This window comes from Triturus cristatus, chromosome 4_2 (assembly GCF_964204655.1).
Source record: "Triturus cristatus chromosome 4_2, aTriCri1.1, whole genome shotgun sequence".
Taxonomy (NCBI): Eukaryota; Metazoa; Chordata; class Amphibia; order Caudata; family Salamandridae; genus Triturus; species Triturus cristatus.
Genome location: NC_140586.1, coordinates 145227304 through 145246306, shown reverse-complemented (window position 1 = coordinate 145246306; position 19003 = coordinate 145227304). Strand labels below are relative to the sequence as shown.

The window sequence follows — 19003 nt, the reverse complement described above, 5'->3', positions numbered from 1 at the left end:
ATTAATCCAAGGCAGTTATGTCTACTGAAAAACATAGGAATATACAGGTAAAAGTCACCGAAGACACAAGTTAGCCATAGCCACATTCTAATTCCTTATGAATCACAGGCAGCAAACATAACGCCAGCACTGTTATGTAAAAAGTTAAGTTGAGTATTAAATCTAAACAAATATTTCTAAGACATAAAATACACTTTACCATTGATGAGGGTTTGTGGTAAAAGTAGATGGGAAGAGGATTAGATCCATAATAGCAACCAGGGTTACTCCATTGCTGTTGTAAACATTGATTGTTAATTTAGCTGCTATTTTAAACCATACAGGGCTGGCTTTAGGGCAGTGCGACTGGTGGGGCAGCACTGGGCGTTGACCTGGAGGAGAGTGCTGACCTCAAGTGGGGGGTGCTGTGGTTAGCAATAACATAATCTAAAAGCAACTAATGCAAAGTTCCTTGTGCATCCAGATTTCAGGCAGCAATAAAAATGTCCTGATAACTCTTGTGATTAATGTTCCTGCCAGAGAGAGAGATCGGTGTTTTGACTTGCCATAAAGTAGAACAGAGGGTTAATATACCTGCTACATAGAATAGATTTGTATTTAAGGTGGATAGCTGAGTGGATTAGTAAAGCTAAATTTTTACCAGCACTCTAAAACAAATGAAATGTATGTGACTGAGTGAGGGGCTATGGGGAGAAGAGGGGCACTTTTACCCGGTTGCCCGGTGATAGTGATGGAATCTAAAGAGGAGCTCATGGTGGGGGTGCAAAAAAAAAAAAAAGATTGTTGCACCGGGCGCCATCAGTGCTAATGGCGGCCCTGGAACCATTCCTTTCTATTGTATACATTAAAAATAGTGCAACAGGGAATTTGGAATTAGCATGTGCTGCTAGTCTATTCTTCTAATCATTACTTATTATATTCGTAAAGTAAAAGAGAACTAATTGTGATGCCAAACCCGGGCCCGGCCGAAGAATCTGGTTCATGTGACCATATTCCCTATCCCTCATCAATCACTGAGAAAGAGGCCTGAAAAGCGGGCATTGGCCTTGCTGCATGAGGGATGAGTCGTCTTTTTGCACCGGCGGTATTCCGCCTTCCTTCTGTTGAAATGAGTATTACTAAATGGAATCATAGTATCCTGCCACAAGGACTTTTAGTGTCACTTCTTTTTCACCCTCATTGAATTGAGATCATCTGTGAGAAAGCGCAGAGGGTGGGGCATTTGGAGCTCAGTCCAATAAGTGACTGACATCTTTGTGTTTGCTGTATTCAAACCTGAATGAGGTGAGAATCTATCGCCAGTCACACAAAAGACAGTTTCGAATGTTGCTGAATTGTTTTCATGCTATTAATGTGATGGGAAAGGCATTCATGTCACTACAGGAACTGATAATCTGACGACTGTCAATCTACCAAAATCAATTCGTTTTGCCGGTACACTACAACCCAGATCTTGACAAAGAGCGTTGAGAACTGGTTCCCTGGTTGTCTGGTTACCAGGATCAATCCACCAAGCCAAACACACACCGTAAACATGTCGAACAAAAGAGGACACGCATTGTCCATTAGCCAATTTAGAAGAATAGGTTAAACACACGAAAGGATTAACATAGTGCAACCAGGAAACAGTCAGACACTCGTTTGTGAACCTTTATTTATTACCTTCAGATAAAACCAATCACAAATGGATGCATGTTCACTCTAGGCACATCTTCATTCATGGCAGTGCGTTCACTATTAAAGAATGAGAACTGCATTGACAACAAATGCATTTGCCTCAGTTTCCATAGGCATACCGTGCTGGTGCGGAACACAGAATGTGGGGAGATTCTTTGGAAATGACCCGCTTTACGTCTGATTTGTACTTTCACTAACCTCAGGTGAGATGAGGTTATTTGACTTCACTGAAAGCACAAGGTACTTCCCACATCCGGTTATGACATAGGGACGGTCATTGTCGAGATTTCATCAAGCACAGTGGACCCGAGAGAAGAGTGTGAGGCGCCAAAAGGCCCAAGCTGTAGGAACTGTAAGAGCTACAGCAGAAAGCAAGAGACAGAAAGTGCAGAAAGTGGAGTACTGGACGTAGTCCCAATATCATTTTCTGGTGGTTTGATATTACAAAGGTGAAGTGTGCATCTCATGTTACAGCTAGGCAGTGTCTATCTCAGACTAATGTTTTTTTCACAAACAGTTGGGAGTAGTGGCTAGACTTTTTTAGGATGCTTATGTACAACGTGGGAAAAATACTGGTCTAGCATTTCAGGAAAAAAAATCACAACCACTATACAGATGTCTTGAAACACATATCTTACAAGCGAATGTATAATGAAGTGAGATTTCTAATGATGCATTCTAGACTCTGCCTGAGACACTAAGACTCTTGCATGTGTACCACTGGATAGGCGATGCTTCTTCCAGAATATTGGGAAACTCTTTCCTTCAGATATATTTGCCTTTAACGACGGGAGATTGAAGCGCGTTGAGTGGTTGTTTGAATAATTGCCCCTTTCCTTCCATCGCTTGCCCCGAAACTGCTTCCTCCTCCGGAAGCACCCCCAAAACTACCACCGGCTCCAAAGCTCTGTCCACCTCCGAAACTGCTTCCACCTCCAGCAGCACCCCCGAAACTACTACTGACTCCAAAGCTCTGTCCGCCTCCAAAACCGCTTCCACCTCCATAGCCTTGTCCTTGTCCGCCTCCGGAGCCAGAGCCTCCACTTACCATAGCTGTGAAAGGGAAAAGAAAACCAGACCATGAACGCTTTGCCCTGGATATTTTTACTGCCACGTAAATTGCCGCAACCAGATAATACAAAAGTTTAATCTTTTATTTGAACTAGTTGCTCAAATAAATCACCTCATACCCCAGCTCTTACCTTCCCCCCCAGGGAGATACTTGGACACATTTTCAATTCTGACTAGTTTCCTCTACAAGGACACACTACACCCAGAACGAAAAGGCGACTCCCTGAACAGAGTTAAAGCAAATGTGCCTTCCCTGACCTCCGAGCAGACTGGGGCTGTACCATAACTGTCGCTTAGCAATGTCAACGTTGTTTCATTTCTAAATACAATCAGTCAGGGCAGAGCACTGCCAGCAAACAAAGACTGACCTGAACCAGTTTGACTGCCTAGGCAGGTCTGTTTCCAACCCCTTCCGAAAATGCATGATATACACTTTACCCCCGGCTGCCTGGTTGTGTGGAGCTCTAGCCACATCTTGGTGGTCAGATGTCCTCCTCCGGTTTAGATCCAAAATAATTCCACCTATTCAGAGACACCACATTGGGAATGTGGCCTTTCTCTCCACCTCCATTTTGGTATCTGCCTAGTTCCCTTTTTAGTTGTGACAAGCTTTGGTGGCCCAGAAGTTTGATTTCTGAAGGCAACACGCATTGAAATTGGTCCTGGTGTCTCAACTTATATTCACTACTTGAAATGGAAATATTGAAGTGCAGGTATCCTATACCAAAGTACCTTCTTGCTTCTGAAGAGCACCAGTACCCTTCAACTAAAAGTATTTCACCTCTGCTGAGCAATGGAGGCACTCTCCCTCTCAAAATAAAGAAATGCGGGTACTCATCACTCGACAGTACCTGCTCATTTAAAGCACTGCTTATATGGATAAGAACTGAATCTCAAGAGCCAGTTCCTGGTGTTCACTTTGGACGGGGAAGGAGCTCTACAATCAGCCTTAGCTAAGTGTCTTTCAAGGGCATGCCATGGTGATGCTTTCCCCCGGGCTGAGACCAAAGTCTTCTGGTTTTGTTCCCATCTTGGGGACACACATCAATAGGGCAGACATAGTAGCTCATAGTATACTTGATAGATTTATATAATTTTCAGTGACACCTTTGGGGCATATTATCAAGCCAGGCGATAAAATTATCGCCGCTTTGGCGGCAGAAAACTGCCGCTAAAGCGGCGATAATGGGCTTGATAATGTGCTCTATGGAATTCCAATTGAAGCCCATGTTAGATGTGAAGGACATCTAACCTGAGCTTCAATTGGAATTCCATAGAGCATATTATCAAGCCCATTATCGCCGCTTTAGCGGCAGTTTCCTGCCGCCAAAGCGGCGATAATTTTATCGCATGGCTTGATAATATGCCCCCAAGTTCTCTTGACTGGAGAAAGAGAACGGAGTCTGTAAAGTTTAAGAGGCCACCTGCTAACTCACAGTGTTTCTTCCACAAGATAACACTGTCACAAAGAGTCCTATGCTCCTGCAAATTATAGTGCACTACTACGTGAGGACCTTAAAAGCATTTGTGGTCATATCCCAGTCCCTGAAGTTCCTAGGACCTTTGGGCAACGTGTATCTGTTTTAATTCTTTACTGTATGTGACTGAAAAGTCACTTTTATTGAGTGCTATTATTTTATGTCATATACTACCTGAGTTCCAGACTTTCACCCCTCCAATGCCTCATTACGAGATGGCTTGTAACTTGTGGAGGAGAGTACTTGGCTGGTGTTACCAATGCTTGCTTGCAGTTCCCCTCATATTAGCCGCCATCACCAGTTACTGATCTCGGCATGGGGAGCACAGGCAGATCTTGGAATTACTGGGCTCATTCCCGCACGTGATCTCTGATTCCAAGTCTTTTCCTTCAGACATTTTTCACTTGTATCCAGCCAGAGCATTGGGTTTTACTAGGTGCAGTCCCTCACGCCTTCGAATGAGGGTCACATAATAAGCTTAGATTGCTCGGTCACACCACCCTTTGGAGGGTCAAAACCCAAATATTATGCCTGGCTCGTAAATTGCAGTGGAGTAATGCACAAGTACCTGGGACGCTAGTGGCAGTGACGTTTACTCTCAAGAGAAGAGGCTAAAATGAATTGACAGCCCAATGACCGGAGAAAAGCCTTGAGAGAGACTTTTAGTGGTCTATACTAATATTTTTTATAAAGCATATCGAGACCCACTAATTAATAAAAGTTAATGTTGTCTTTTCCCCCCATGATAACATAGTTCAAGACATTCTCACGAGTAATGATAGTGTTTGTAATACATGACACAATCTTTCACAATAGAAAATGTTATCAAACTACTTGAATATTTTGGTTACTTACTCATGGTGACTTGATTTTGAATTACACCATCCATTCTGTAAAGAAACAGAAGTGATATGAAGTCTGAGTGAGAAGGGTGGATTAAAATATATACAGGTGCATACTCCATATTATGTTAAACATTATTTCTGCCAATGAAGTTGGAATTCGCAAGACGCATGTCAACATTTATAATATAAATAGTAGAACTACAATTACAAAGTTTGTGCATCCTTATCCAAAAACGGCTTTGTGAGATCATGATTGAGGAATGACTAAGACAAATTATTTGTGTAGAATGTGTCAAAATTGGACCATAAATAAAAATGCCAGAATAGGCTGCATAGGGCTCTAGTATTCTTTCCCTCTGTGATTTTAGATTTCAAATGTCAATGTAAGATAATGCTAAATATTACTAAAAAGGGTCACATACATTGAAACCTGGCTGTCAGCAGTGGCATGGCAGTGGCATAGCAAGGGTGCCCTGGGTCCTAATGCGAGAAAGGAATATGAGCTCCCTTAACCCCAAGTTGAGTTGTAAAAGACAGCCATATTTACTGCTGCAGTAGTGCCCTCTCTGCCTTGGGCCCACTGCACCTGCTACGCTGTTGATAGCTCCAATGGCTCTGGTTGCCACCTTGTCTGTTCGATGGGCTTTCTTTAAAGAATAAACTAATTGGTATTAATATTTGTTGTGTCCTTATTGTATCACCTTTTGTAGAATCGGTTGTTGAGTTCATTCAATTCCCTGGATGGTAGCATGATTGTGAGGTTGCTTGGTGGCTTGAGACTTTGTATCCGAATAACATTAGGCGTCTGTCTGGGAAAGTGTCTGTGAGTGACAGGCTGTTCTCAAATTTCATTACTCATGTCTATGGTATTATGCCTGGCCACGTCACTTGATCATAGGCCACTGAAAGGCTCTGTCTGTCTTTCAGCATGTCTGTGAGCTGCAGGCTCAACAAAGATTTGGTTACTTGTGCTTGTGGAGTAATAAACCTGGAAGTGCCAGGCCAATTAATGTCCTGGGTTCCAAATATTTTGGCATGCCTGAGAGCTTTTGACAGCTTAGAGAGGTGTTGAGTGTTTGTATCATTATTATTATTATTAGTAGTAGTAGTAGTAGTAGTAGTAGTAGTAGTAGCAGTGGCAGTGGTATGCCTGGCTTGTGTGGATACCCAAGGAGATGGATTCCCTACATGCAATCGTTCTTGTGTCTTTATATCATATCTGGGAGAATCAAGGTTCTTGAAGCAGTGTAGTCTCTGAGATTAACTGATAATGCATGGTATCTGAAGCCTGATCTCTAAGTTGATGGCTTGAATGTGTACACCAGAAGGACTGAGAGTAAAACCAAAATGCTCAGATGATTAGAGACACAGACTGTATCAAATGAACAGAATTCTTAACAATAGTGTATGAGTTGAGGGAGACATCCATTTTAGGCAGAGGGCATTCCAATTAAAGCATCAATCCAGACCTATTTTGCCCACTCAGATTTCCATGTTGTGACAAAGTCTATAGGTAAATATATATATATATGACATAGGCTTCAGCGAAGCCGAAACGCGTCTCCTTGAGCCCGGGGTCGAGGGAGGCCCAGGAAAATAAAGGTGCCATATTCCAGCAGCCTTGTGCACGTGCCTTCTTCTTTGGGAGCAGGAAAGTACTATCAATGCAGAAGGATCCAGAACATGAGATCTACATTCTCCATTCCACAGTTACTCCTAATGCTTTGATAAAAAATATAAGTAAACATGGAATAAGCAAAATAAACATGTACCATGCGTTTCATTGTCATAACTCCTTAAGCTTCAATACAGACATGAGCTAGGCAGGAAATACTAGTTACACCATACCTATGCCTGGGAATTAAATTTATATCTGTGGACAGCACACTGCCTGCAAGGTTTGATTCCTTGTTTCCCTGTTGTGGTATGTCTACGAGTGTCAGGCTACCTGCAGCCTTGAGTCCCCATTATGGAGTCATCTCCCTGAGCTGCAGACTGGTGGGATGGGAATATTGGATCCTTGTATCTAAAGAGTAACACGTCTGGGGTAGCAGGCTACGTACTACCTTGGATTTGCATCTCATTACATATCACACATGGGATAGGTAAGTTAGTTGTGCCTTTATGGATTCATATACTTTATCATATACTTGAAACACACGAGGGTAATGCCTTGCTTGAACATTCCCTGGCTTTGCTTTATGATTCTACTGATCATTACTTGCTCATATCTCATCCCTGAAGAGCAACTGCTGAAATAAATCCCTTTGACTATCAGCCACATTCCCGAGCCCCTCAAAGACAGAATTCTCTTCTTTGCTTACACACAGTAAGTAAAACCCACCTGCCCTCCTCTCCTTCCAGCAGGGTCCTGTAGGTGGCGATCTCGATGTCCAGGGCCAGTTTGACACTCATCAGCTCCTGGTACTCGCGCAGCTGACGAGCCATGTCCTCCTTAGCCTTCTGTAAGGCGGCCTCGAGTTCACCGAGCTTCATTCTTGCATCATTCAAAGCAAGCTCACCCCTCTCCTCAGCCTCGGCAATGGCAGTCTGAAGATTGGCGCACTATAAATGGAAGTCAAATGAGGGAGTTAACTGAAATGTTGCCATTACAAAGTATATTTGGTTTCATGTGGCTAATTTGGTATCTAGAATATGAGCGCACCTGTTTTTTCACATTTTCAATCTCAGCCTTAAGTCTCTGGATCATGCGGTTCAGTTCAGAGAGCTCGTTCTTGGTGGACTTGAGGTTGCCTCCTTGTGCATCAGCATTCAACTTCATCTCATCAAACTAACAGGCAGAAAAAAGAAACGATAAGCAAAAATACTTCCAGCAGAAGCATTAACAAGGGTTATTGGATTTATGTTTGTGATGCCATAATAGATTGCATGATAACTACAATACGTATTTGATATTGCACTATTGAAAATACAATAAAGAAGGATTGGATCAAGACAAAGGCTATTTGAAGTGGTACAGAAAACCTTGCAAACTATTCCTAATCAGTAACAATATTTAAGTGGGATTTCTCACAAACACTTGGGGTGTGCTAAAAAACACTTCGTAATGCAATTATAGAGTTGTGGTGCCTAGGACTCCACTTTTTACCAGTCCTACATCTGTCTTTAAATGAAATATGGAATATTGCATTTCATTTTACATTTCTCTGTCCAACAAGTACATTTTGATAACATTCTAAGTTACAGGCTGTACACTTTAGAAATCCCCATAAGGTTACTATCCATCATAAAAGAACTACATAGAGATAATTGTGCAAGAGGAACAAATTGCGCAGAACCACGAGTAGGTTGGTTTTTGAGTTGCCCATGCCAGATTGCCCTGTCTTTTTATCAAGAAAAAGAACTAAAGATTAAAGCAATCTAAGAAGGAAGAAGAAGCGATTTACGTTATCTACATAATAATAAAATCGGTCAAATGTTTGATGGGCTCATGGCATTAATAGTACAAATGGTACTTTTGGTGTCTGTGGCCCTTCTCTGCACAAGTCAAGGCCTTTATAAAAACAAGAATGGAAAGAATGTCACTGAGTTCCAACTGCCCTTTCTCTGGTAAGGGTATAGGCAGTACTTTTGTTGCGATACTCACCTTTTGTTGGAAAGCTCGTTCAGCGTCATCTTTACTCCTTCTTGCAATGTCCTCATACTGAGCCTTGACTTCAGCAATGATGCTGTTCAGATCCAGGGCACGATTGTTGTCCATTTGGACAATGACTGCGGTGTCAGCAATTTCTCCTTGCACCTGAGCGAGTTCCTGAAAAATAAATTACACCAGAATACTGAGTTATACATGGGCCATTGCTCCTCTTTGCATTTTTATCCTTCCTTTTGGGTAATGTTTGAATAGGAAAAATGATGGCAGTGTATTGACGTTGAGTCTTCAGTTACAGAGCATAAACAACAAACAAGAGCTTAAAATGTGGTCAGGGACACATTTAACAGTGGCACAATCATGTTCGTGGATTTGCTAGATTTGGGTGGTGTCTATGTAACATGGACTCGAAAACATGGATAACCAACATTGGCATCTCAGTGGTGCAAGTTAGTTTGCATGAAGAAAACCTGCTGGATTATCGCAACAAAATTGAAAACTACCATAATCGGTTAAATGAACAAGAAAGACCAAGATTACAATTAAGGATGGGAACGTGCACTTGGATCCAATCAAAAGGTGAGAGACCTTGATTTGTTTTGGTTCGAATGACTGTTGCAGTAGCATTTTAAGGAAGGATTGTGATCCACTCATTTGAAAGGAAGTCTACTTACTCAATTATTGCATGCAAGGGACATTACTCCATCTTTGGGTGAAGGATCATAATGGCGCCAGTCGAGGTAAAAGACCCAACAGTGCTCTATAGCTTAGTACTATGTCAACGAATGGGAAGGATCTTTAAAGTATCGCTGACCATCTACCCGACCAAGAAGTACTTCAATGAAAAGAAAAATCGCCTCAATATTAAATGTCAACATATTTTTTCTGTTACATTTTTTGCTTTAAAAAAAAAAAAAATCTGAGTCTGAACGATTGGACTCTGACATAATAGGGGACAAATTTGGCACTATGGTAATTATTGTATTCTTGAAAAAAATTACTTTCTGTTTAAATTTATCCTGATTTTTGTTACTGACAGAAGGACTGGTCAAACAGAATACTTTTCAGGGCATTTGTATTTCTGAGAGTATTCGAGTACGTAAAAAAATGTCAGCTATGTAAAATGTGTTGATTGCATCTGCAGCTGATAAAATGAATTCACCATTGAGTGGAATTTTTGGACTTCAGAACATTGCCACATTACAGAGCGAACAATGGTTTCATAGCATGGAAAAGACACTGCCACATAGGTAATGAAAATTATAATTACCATTTCATACAGATTTCTAAGGAAGTTGATCTCGTCTGTCAATGCATCAACCTTGGCTTCAAGCTCCACCTTATTCATGAAGGCGGCATCCACGTCCTGAAAATTGACCAATACATTAAGATCAAGTTACATTTCAGTCAGTGTTAAAGACAACGTGGTAACATTTTACTGAAAGGTATTCTAATTAGTAATATTGTTAGTGACATAATGTGAGAAAACTTCCCACCATCATAGTTAGTGGTCCTATGCCAAATGCTGCAGTCACTAACAAAGGTAAAGGGCAATTATCCTCAGCAGATTGTCTGCTAGCCAAATCACTAATACTACCAGAACATGCCCATATGTGTCACCGTGTGCTTCTTGAGATTACTGACATAGAGTGACAGGCTGGATAGGAACTGGGCAGGCTATTCTTGATCAAGCTTTTGTTTGACAGCAGGAGCTATAGGTGCTAGTTGTCTTTTCTTCTTCATTGCATAAAGATAGAAAATAGTTTTTTTTTAAAACGCACTATTAGCACCCCTGCCATCTCTATGATGTAGTTGCCGAATTACATTCGCTGTGCTGACAGTGCTGCTATCATTCAGTAACAGCAGCAGGATGAATATGCGAATGTTCAAGCAGGGAGCCTCTAACTTCTTGAAGCTCTATTAGTTTCAGAGGGGGGTGAACATTACCTTGCTGTAATTTAGGTTAAAGGTCCTCTTTGGAGTTTGTGTTACTGACTAAAAAGGGTAAAGTTATTTTTTCTATGATTTAAATAAAAAAAGTGTCTTACCTTTTTGAGCACAACAAAGTCATTTTCCGCAGCTGTGCGCCTATTGATTTCCTCTTCATATCTGTTTTAATAGAGAAGTGACATTCTTTAGGGCACATTTACCCTCATATACTAGTTTACATTTTCAAACGTGACTTGAAGATGTACTGCTTGCATACATAGAATGTCTTTTCTTAAGCCCTGGATACTGTTAACTTCACTGTCTAACACGATATCTCTGAAGTTTCTGCTGTGTTTGAAAGCATGTACATTTCCATCTGATCTCGAAATATATGTAAACAAAACCCGCCCCCCCCCCCCCCCCCCCCACGTTGTACATTTCCTGGCAATTCCTGTGAGAAAACTTACAGTTTTAGAATTTGCCAGTAGCATGGCCCTGGCCAAAAATATCTTGCAGGGTCTTCCATTCCTTTCAGGCTCTAATTTAGATTCAAAAAGCCTTTTAGAGAAAATTATCAAGGGATAATTGCCTGCCACTCAAGTTATGTGTCAAGAGTTGAAGGTGAGAGCTCAAAGGAAGGGAGAAGTAAAATCATACGAATAAAAATAATGAAGTATTCAAGAAGATTTATTAATACAATGTGACATGCGTGCCTAGAGCAGCACCAGTTAAGAAATTGCTTTGCTACTGCACTTCATATTAGGTATTGCTATGTGGCAAGTTATTGAGTCGTGAAAAGCGTGCAACTTCTTGGGAAATGGTTTTGAGCATAGTGTTTGATCAATCCATGGACTTTGTGATCTAATATCCATGCCTCATCAAAGTGCCTAATGCTCTAGCCCTGTCATCCATCACCTGATACTGGCACTACTGCTCTCAAATGATTAAAACGTATTATATCCTATTGGAATTCCAGGCACAGAGCAAGTAAAGAAAGGCTAAAACAAGACTGTCTCCACTAGAGCGAGACTATCCAAATAGCAATTTCTCCATGGCTTCTTCCCCTCCATTCAGCAGGGGCAGCCGCCACTAACTAAGGGTGGTGGGGTGTGTGGAGAGAGTGCAAGAGGGTGGGGGGTGGGGGCAGAGCAGCACAGGGATTGGTCTCAGCTGGCTGAAAAGATGCCCTGCTCAGACTAGGGAGTCTGTGGGAGGTTCTCCTGCCCGGCTGCTGAATGAAGCCGGGAAGGAGAAATCTAAGTGCGCATGTGTGTTTTGGTAGGCCTTCAGAAAGCCGGCCAAACTCACATGAGCACTTACGGAGTGCACAAGCACTACTCCTCCACCCGCCCATGCCCCGCCCCTCCATGCACAAGCTGGCAAACAAAAAATAAAACGATGCTAGAGCATCCTTTTTATTTTACGTTTGCTGGCTCTGCGCCAGGCAGTGGGATGACTATCCTCCGCCATTGCAGAGGAGCCGCCACTGCCATTCAGTCACAGAAGGTTTTGTATCTTTTCAGTGTGCCATTCTGGCATTAATATACAGAAGTAGGCAAACACCTTCACTGCATGCAGAGTAAATGTCAATTATTATTTCACCAGAGGCTCTCTATTTAACTTGATATGACCTTCATCAATATCTCACAGAAGCCACTACATCCAGTAAATACACCCTCGTACCAATCTCTTGTGCCAATCTCTCATAGCAAACACCTAATTCCACAAATATGTCAAACTACAAGCTATGTAAATAAGGCACCGCAACTCCCAAATTACCCTTCTACATCCTTTACACAAAAGGCACTGCTCTACCCAAATATCAATTCAACTATAATTGAGCAGAAAGCACTAATTGCAATCCTTGCAGATAATACAGTTCTTTCTCTAGATATACTTTCATACACACCTTAAGTAGAAGGGACATCAGTCCTAAATATGTTATTCAAATTTCTATTTCAATGGACGGCCTTATTTAGTATTTTGCAGATGGGATTTTTCATCACCTACGTGGCTAATATTCAATCTGCCAAATTACAAGTGCCATAGGCTCATACCTGCCAAATCACACGGTGCCACCGTATGACACACAATATCGGCACCGTTCACACAGTCTCCTGGTGAGAAGCCGATATCACACGGCGGCATGGAATACGAGCTGAAAACCACTATAATTATTGGTTTCCAGCTCATTTTCCGGGGCTTTAAACTGCCGACGTCCGTTAAGGGGTGTGAAAACACCCCAGGACATCAGCACCACAGCAAGCTTTTTCTGGGGAGAGGAGGGGGCTTGGGGTGGGGCTCAAAAGTGCCTCCTAGGTATGTCAAGGCACGAGGCGCCGCCCCTTCAAGGCCCTACCCCCTCCTCATACGGTGAGAGTTTTCTTCAAGTTGGCAGGTATGCAGGCTATTAAGCTAAGAACAGAATGTCTGCCAAGTTTGTGACAGAAAATCTCATCTGTCAAAGTCTAAATAAAGCCCTTAGTCCCTTTACCACTTTTTTAATTTTGACATGTTTTACAAAGGCACCACGCCCTGAACTTTGTCAAATCCACTATTTTACCATTCATTCATGAAAGACACCACTCCCTTAAACTCCGTACTAAAAATACTTCTACCAAACTCTCTAAAAAGAAATCACACATCATCACTCCATTTAACACACCCGTTATTCAATAACTCCAGCTGACTCTTCTCCAGGCCACCTCAAACACACCTTTTTTCATTATTTTAGAGAAGGAGTGGCATCCTGGTACTCGACCAAAACACCTTCTTGCCAAATCTCACTTCTATCAAATTGACACAAACGAAATCATGCCTAACTGTAAATAACAGCACTCATCCACTCCACTCATCACTGTTCCTTCAGAAAAGCAATACAAATACATTATCTTATCAGTCCCCCCCATTCACGCCTTCTCTTGAGTGTAGCCCTGCTCTTGTACTTCACTCAATACACAATTTATTCACAAAAGGAGATATGTACCTTCTTCTAACCTGAAATACCCTTCTCTCACAGAATGGTCCGTGCACTTCCCCTCCAATAAGCACACCCTTTTACCAATCTCTGTCCAAAAGCAAAGCTCCAAACCATGGCACTCTATTCAGCACACTCCTTCCTCACAAAATGTTCTGCTTCCCAACAAGTGTCTCTCAGAGAAAGGACTTTGTCTTTTATGTTGCACAACATAATTATCTCACACAGAAACTTCCACACTATCAACATATTTTTCTATGACGCAAAGTACCTCACCCTCAACTTCACCTAATACACTATTCGCTCACAGAAGGGTCTTTCTCTTTTCATGTAAACCAGAACATCCTTCTCCTACAGAACGTTTCATGGCCCTTCCCTCCACCAGTTACACCATCCTACTAACCCCTGAGAAGGCTTCAGACCATGACACTCTACCCACCACACCACTTCTGCACAGAATTCCCTGCTCCCCAACACTGTTCTCTCAGAGAAAGCACCACACCCCTTTATGTCACTCAACACATTCATCTCTCACAGAAGCAGCACGTTCATCCACTTTATCAACATACCAATCTCTTATACGAGCCGCACCCTCGACCACACCTAATAAATCTTTCCCTCACAGAAGGCACCACATGTTACCCATTTTTCCAAACATATCCGTCACTCACAGATAGCATCACATCCCCCTAGCTCCCCCAACGCACTCTTTCTCAACAGTCCTTGTTTCGCTTGAGCACCCAATGCACTCTTCCCTCATAGAAGATGTGACATCCCTCTACCCCACCCATACTCTACTTAGACAGAAGAAACCATCCCAAACACTCCCAACCAGACACCCTTCACTCACAGAAAGGAACTATATTCATTGGCTGCCTCGCACACACTTCTCCTGAGAAGCCACCAAGACCACCATCTCCAACACAGCTTTCCCTCACCAAAGGCACCACAAGCTCCCAGTCCATCAGACACACACATATCTAGTACTAAGCACCATGCCTGCTAACCTCAACATATGCCTTATTCATAGAAGATAATGTATTCCCCTATTTCACTCAGGATATCATGCTTCCATTTTTTTGTTGATTCCACCAAACTTCACGGAACACCTGAATACAACTTTCCTCTGAGAAGCACAACGTCTCTCCAGCCTCTGCACACTTCTCTGTGTCAGAAGGCAGCATGTCCCTCCACTTTAATCAAAATCACTCCCTGTCACAGGATTCTGCGTGTCTGCCCACCCCTCCCAGCACGACCCACTTATAGAAGGCATAAGATCCACCCACTAGCATTTTTCTCTCACAGAAACCGTGCATACTTCAACCTCATGGAACACATTATTTACTCACATCCCTAAAGTCACCTCAATGCACATCTTAACCAATCTCTTGCGGAAGGAAGCAATCCAAGACGCTCCCCTCATCACAAAGTTCACTCACTGAATGCACCACGCCCCGTCACTAGACAAGACATTATTTACAGATGCCAATGATTCTCTCTATTAAACCCAACACGCCCACCGTTCCATCTCAGATGACACCTCATCCCCATATCTCATCAAAGATACTCCTCACTTGCTGGAAGCTCCGTTTCTGTCCAGGTCGCCCACTTCACATTCTACTCACAGAAAGCAACATGCTCCCCTACCCCACCCGACACACTTCCCTCGTCGAAAGCACATGTCCCTCTAGCTTCTAACATGCCCTCTCACAATACACACTACATCATTCCACGTCAAACACAACTTTCACTCATAACTTGCCACAATCGTCTACCCTGTCCAATATGTTTTACTGTTTCATTTCATAAACTTTATAGATCCAATTTTACTGTTAAATCTCACCCCAAAGGCCGACTCCCAAACTTCCACATTATCTGCCTCTCCCGGAAGGCATTGCTGCCCTCTGCTCCACCGTTTATACCTTACCGATCTTTCACAAAGAGCAATTTTCGCCTCGGCTCCCCCTACCATCTTTTTTTAACAGATCTCAAGAGTGGAGCCGAGCTACTCACTTCATAAGAACCCTAATTAGCTAAGTAGCCACGGCGAACCCTCTAGCTCCGGCTCCAGTCCTGCAAGCTGCGTGTTCAAGGAGACAAGAAAACCTGCCCCATCTCACTCACAACTCGAAGGCACATGCGAGCATTCATCCTTGAGCATCGTCTTGTTTTTTCCTTCCCCGCAGGATGCACAGCTCTGCATCTGCCGTGCACTCTTGTGCATGTACCTGTCTCTCCAACAAAAGCAGCAGGCCTGGGGCACTCACTCAGTGGTGCCCCGCCCTCACCGCTCCCTGCTGCATTAAAGTGCTAGAAGCCACCTGCATCACCATTGAAGAAGAGAAGGCCGCTACATTACATACATGATAAGCATGACTTATGTGGAAAGAAAGCCCCGTGCACTGTAATTCTATTTTCATGGTATTTATATGTGGACGGCTGCAATAATGGTTATAGGTTATCGAGACTTCTAGCTCCTTAATATTGCTTTTCTGGTACCCAGTGCTAATATTTTCAAACAATTTTGAACATGTCATGAAGACTTTTATTCTCATCATTAAACGCCTATAAATATTAATTATGGCAACGTAATTTCTCAAGTCGCTCATCCCTACAAATTACCTCTCTAATATGCAGAAACTGCTTTAGAATTGACATTATGAGGCTGGTGTTCAGTGGCAGCCCTCCCCTGCTTGTGTTTGGGTAGATTTCCTCCGAGGCGCCACACACTCACTTGTTCTTGAAGTCTTCCACCATGCCCTGCATGTTCCTCAGCTCCCCGTCCAGGCGGCCCTTGTCACTGTTCAGGCCCTCCAGCTGCCGCCTCAGGTTGCTGATATAAGCCTCGAACATGGGCTCAACGCTGCTCTTACGGGATCCGCTCGCCGTCCCTCCCTGCTCCTGCAGGAGGCTCCATTTGGTCTCCAGCACCTTGTTCTGTTGCTCCAAGAACCGAACCTGCGGCCCAATGCACACGATTGAAAACACTCACATGGCTTGTCATATAGGCAGAGCATCAAATACAGCCAAGGCATGTTTGCTGGCTTAACAGCTATGAGTTCAAGGATTGGCAGCAGATAAAACAGCCTCCTGGCATGATAGAAGCAGAACAAAATGGAATGTCTCGAAACATTCCTAAATTAAAAGGATAGGACGAATGTGAACCATACCGGGTACAGTTCTGTGTTTGTTGAAGTATTAAAAAAAACTATAATTTATCATATATATGTTAAAGAACAAGCCTTACCTTGTCGATGAAAGATGCAAATTTGTTGTTGAGAGTCTTGATTTGTTCCCGCTCCTGGACTTTTTGTTCTGAAATACTGGGGTCGATGCTAATATCCAAGGGAACCAAGAGGTTTGCGTCGACGTGAACTGGTTCGATTCTTGCTGGTGCTCCCCCACCAAACCCTGCTCCACCGCCAAACCCTGCTCCCCCACCAAACCCTGCTCCCCCACCAAATCCTGCTCCACCACCAAACCCTGCTCCACCACCAGACCGGCCGCCAAAGCCTGCGCCACCACCAGATCCCCCACCGAATCCACCAAAGCCGGCTCCACCGCCGTATCCACCACCTCCTGACATCGCGCCATAGCTCCCCCCACCCATGCTAGACCCCGAGCTTGCTCTGGTTGCCCCACCAAAGGAAATGCTTCGGGTGCCTCCTAGATGGACACTCATGCTGCTGTTCATCCCCCGCGCACCGCCACCGGCCCCGGAAGAGCGAGAAACTCGACTGCTGGAGGAGCCCTGGCCACCAAAAGACCGCGCACTGAAGCTTTGGAAACTCATTGTGGAGCTAGAGCGCTAACTGAGTGAAACAGAGAAATGAGGGAAAAGCAAGAAAGGGAGTGAAGTGTGAAGGAGAGCGAGTGAACCCCTCTGGTCAGGGAGCTGGGGCTGGCCCCTTTTATCTTCTAAGTGGACTGGGTTTGGCCTCGGTGCATTAAGAGCTCAGCTTTCACTTATGGGCTTGGTATGGCCTGCAGCAATCTGTCACCTTTCACTGCTCAGCACACCTACCAAAAATATTCCTTTTTCGTTTGTTTTTTTAACTTTCTGTGAGTGTTGATTTACAGAACGTGTGCTTCTTAATATCTCTTTTTAGCGCAAACGAAATAAGGCTTGCTTTTCATTTCAGCTGTTTTATTGCATCACTTCTATTGACCTCTGTCCATGTAGATCTCACCTCACTCCTGCAGATAACATGCATGCACTTTTTCTTCTTTTACTTTTAATCACTTTTTGGAACGGAATCGAATGCGCCATTTGTTTAGTTGATGTAAGGCTAAAACAACTTTCCATGGTGAATTACTGAATTCTGTCAGTTTTGTGTTTTCTATCGTAATTTGAGCTAAACAAAGTTTATTGTAAAAACTACTGAAACATTTCAGATGGTTTGAGCATTTGGATGCAGCCTCTCGCAACGCTCTCTCGTGCCAGTAAAGCCTCATTCATGACCAGTCTCTCCCAGCAGTGCAGCCTCCACGGGGTGACTCCCAGAAGAGCTGCTTTACTCCGGGGAGCTTGTGTCAGCGCGAGTTGCAGCCGTGCCTCACTTCACTAGTGTCACTTGTAGCAGCTTCTTCCCGTGAAGCAGGATCAGTGCGGAGTCTCAGTCCGCGCTGCCTCCTTCTCGTGCAGGTGTACGCGGGGCATGCCCGTTCGAGTACACAAGTATGTCAGGCAGCCTCATTCCAGAGCTGACACGCTGTAGTACTGTTTCATCGCGTTGCTGTCTTCTCGCTTAAGGATGTTTTTGTCAGGGCACCAGTATTTCGTTCAGCTTAGTTCGCTGCTACCTCCTTCCACTGCATCCTCACTCAGTGAAGTTTTATTCTAGTGCAGCCTTTGCTTTTTCAGGGAAATCCGTCTGTAGCTGCATGCAGTTTTTTTCCTTATTCTAGTCCTACCTCGTTCCAAGTCATTCCCACACACTGCTGCTTCGTTCAGTTGCTACCTTCTAATTTTATATTCTGTGTCAATTCAAAGAGGGTTCATTCCTTAGCTCAGCACAGGCAGTTCTAAAAAGCAGGTGCTGAGACGGGTTCTTATGGGGCCCTCCATTTTGCCCTGACCCACAGGGTGAAAATAAATCACAACTAGGCCTGGGCTAAAATTCCATTCTGCTCGCGGAAATTGCGATAATTTGATATTTTCGCGTTCCGCGGAGAGCGTGAAAATGTCAAAATTTCCGTAATCCGCATCTTACCGGAATTTTTTTCTTGCTCGTGCTGTAAAAAAATACATTCTTGCGTGCGCGCGATCGCCTTACCTGAATCCCCGCGCTCACTGACAAGTTTTCCCGATCCGGTCGCGTTCTCCACGAGATGTTGGATTCTTGGTGGCTATTTGCGCTGTCTCACGACAGTTGGCACCCGCAGTAACATCATTCGTCACGCGATCACATCTTTC

At 43.5% G+C, this 19003-nt stretch overlaps 1 protein-coding gene across 1 annotated transcript; it reads right to left on the bottom strand.

The window, feature by feature from the left end:
- Positions 1 to 1632: 1632 nt before the first annotated feature.
- On the bottom strand, positions 1633 to 17487 carry LOC146833194 (keratin, type II cytoskeletal cochleal-like). Its single transcript, XM_085600852.1, has 9 exons — positions 16835 to 17487; positions 16322 to 16545; positions 10730 to 10790; positions 9952 to 10047; positions 8679 to 8843; positions 7737 to 7862; positions 7416 to 7636; positions 5082 to 5116; positions 1633 to 2730 (listed from the first exon to the last, which is right to left on the bottom strand). Exons 1-9 carry the CDS (start codon positions 17378 to 17380, stop codon positions 2459 to 2461), a joined length of 1746 nt encoding a protein of 581 aa, XP_085456978.1. The 5' UTR covers positions 17381 to 17487; the 3' UTR covers positions 1633 to 2458.
- Between the last annotated feature and the right edge of the window lie 1516 nt (positions 17488 to 19003).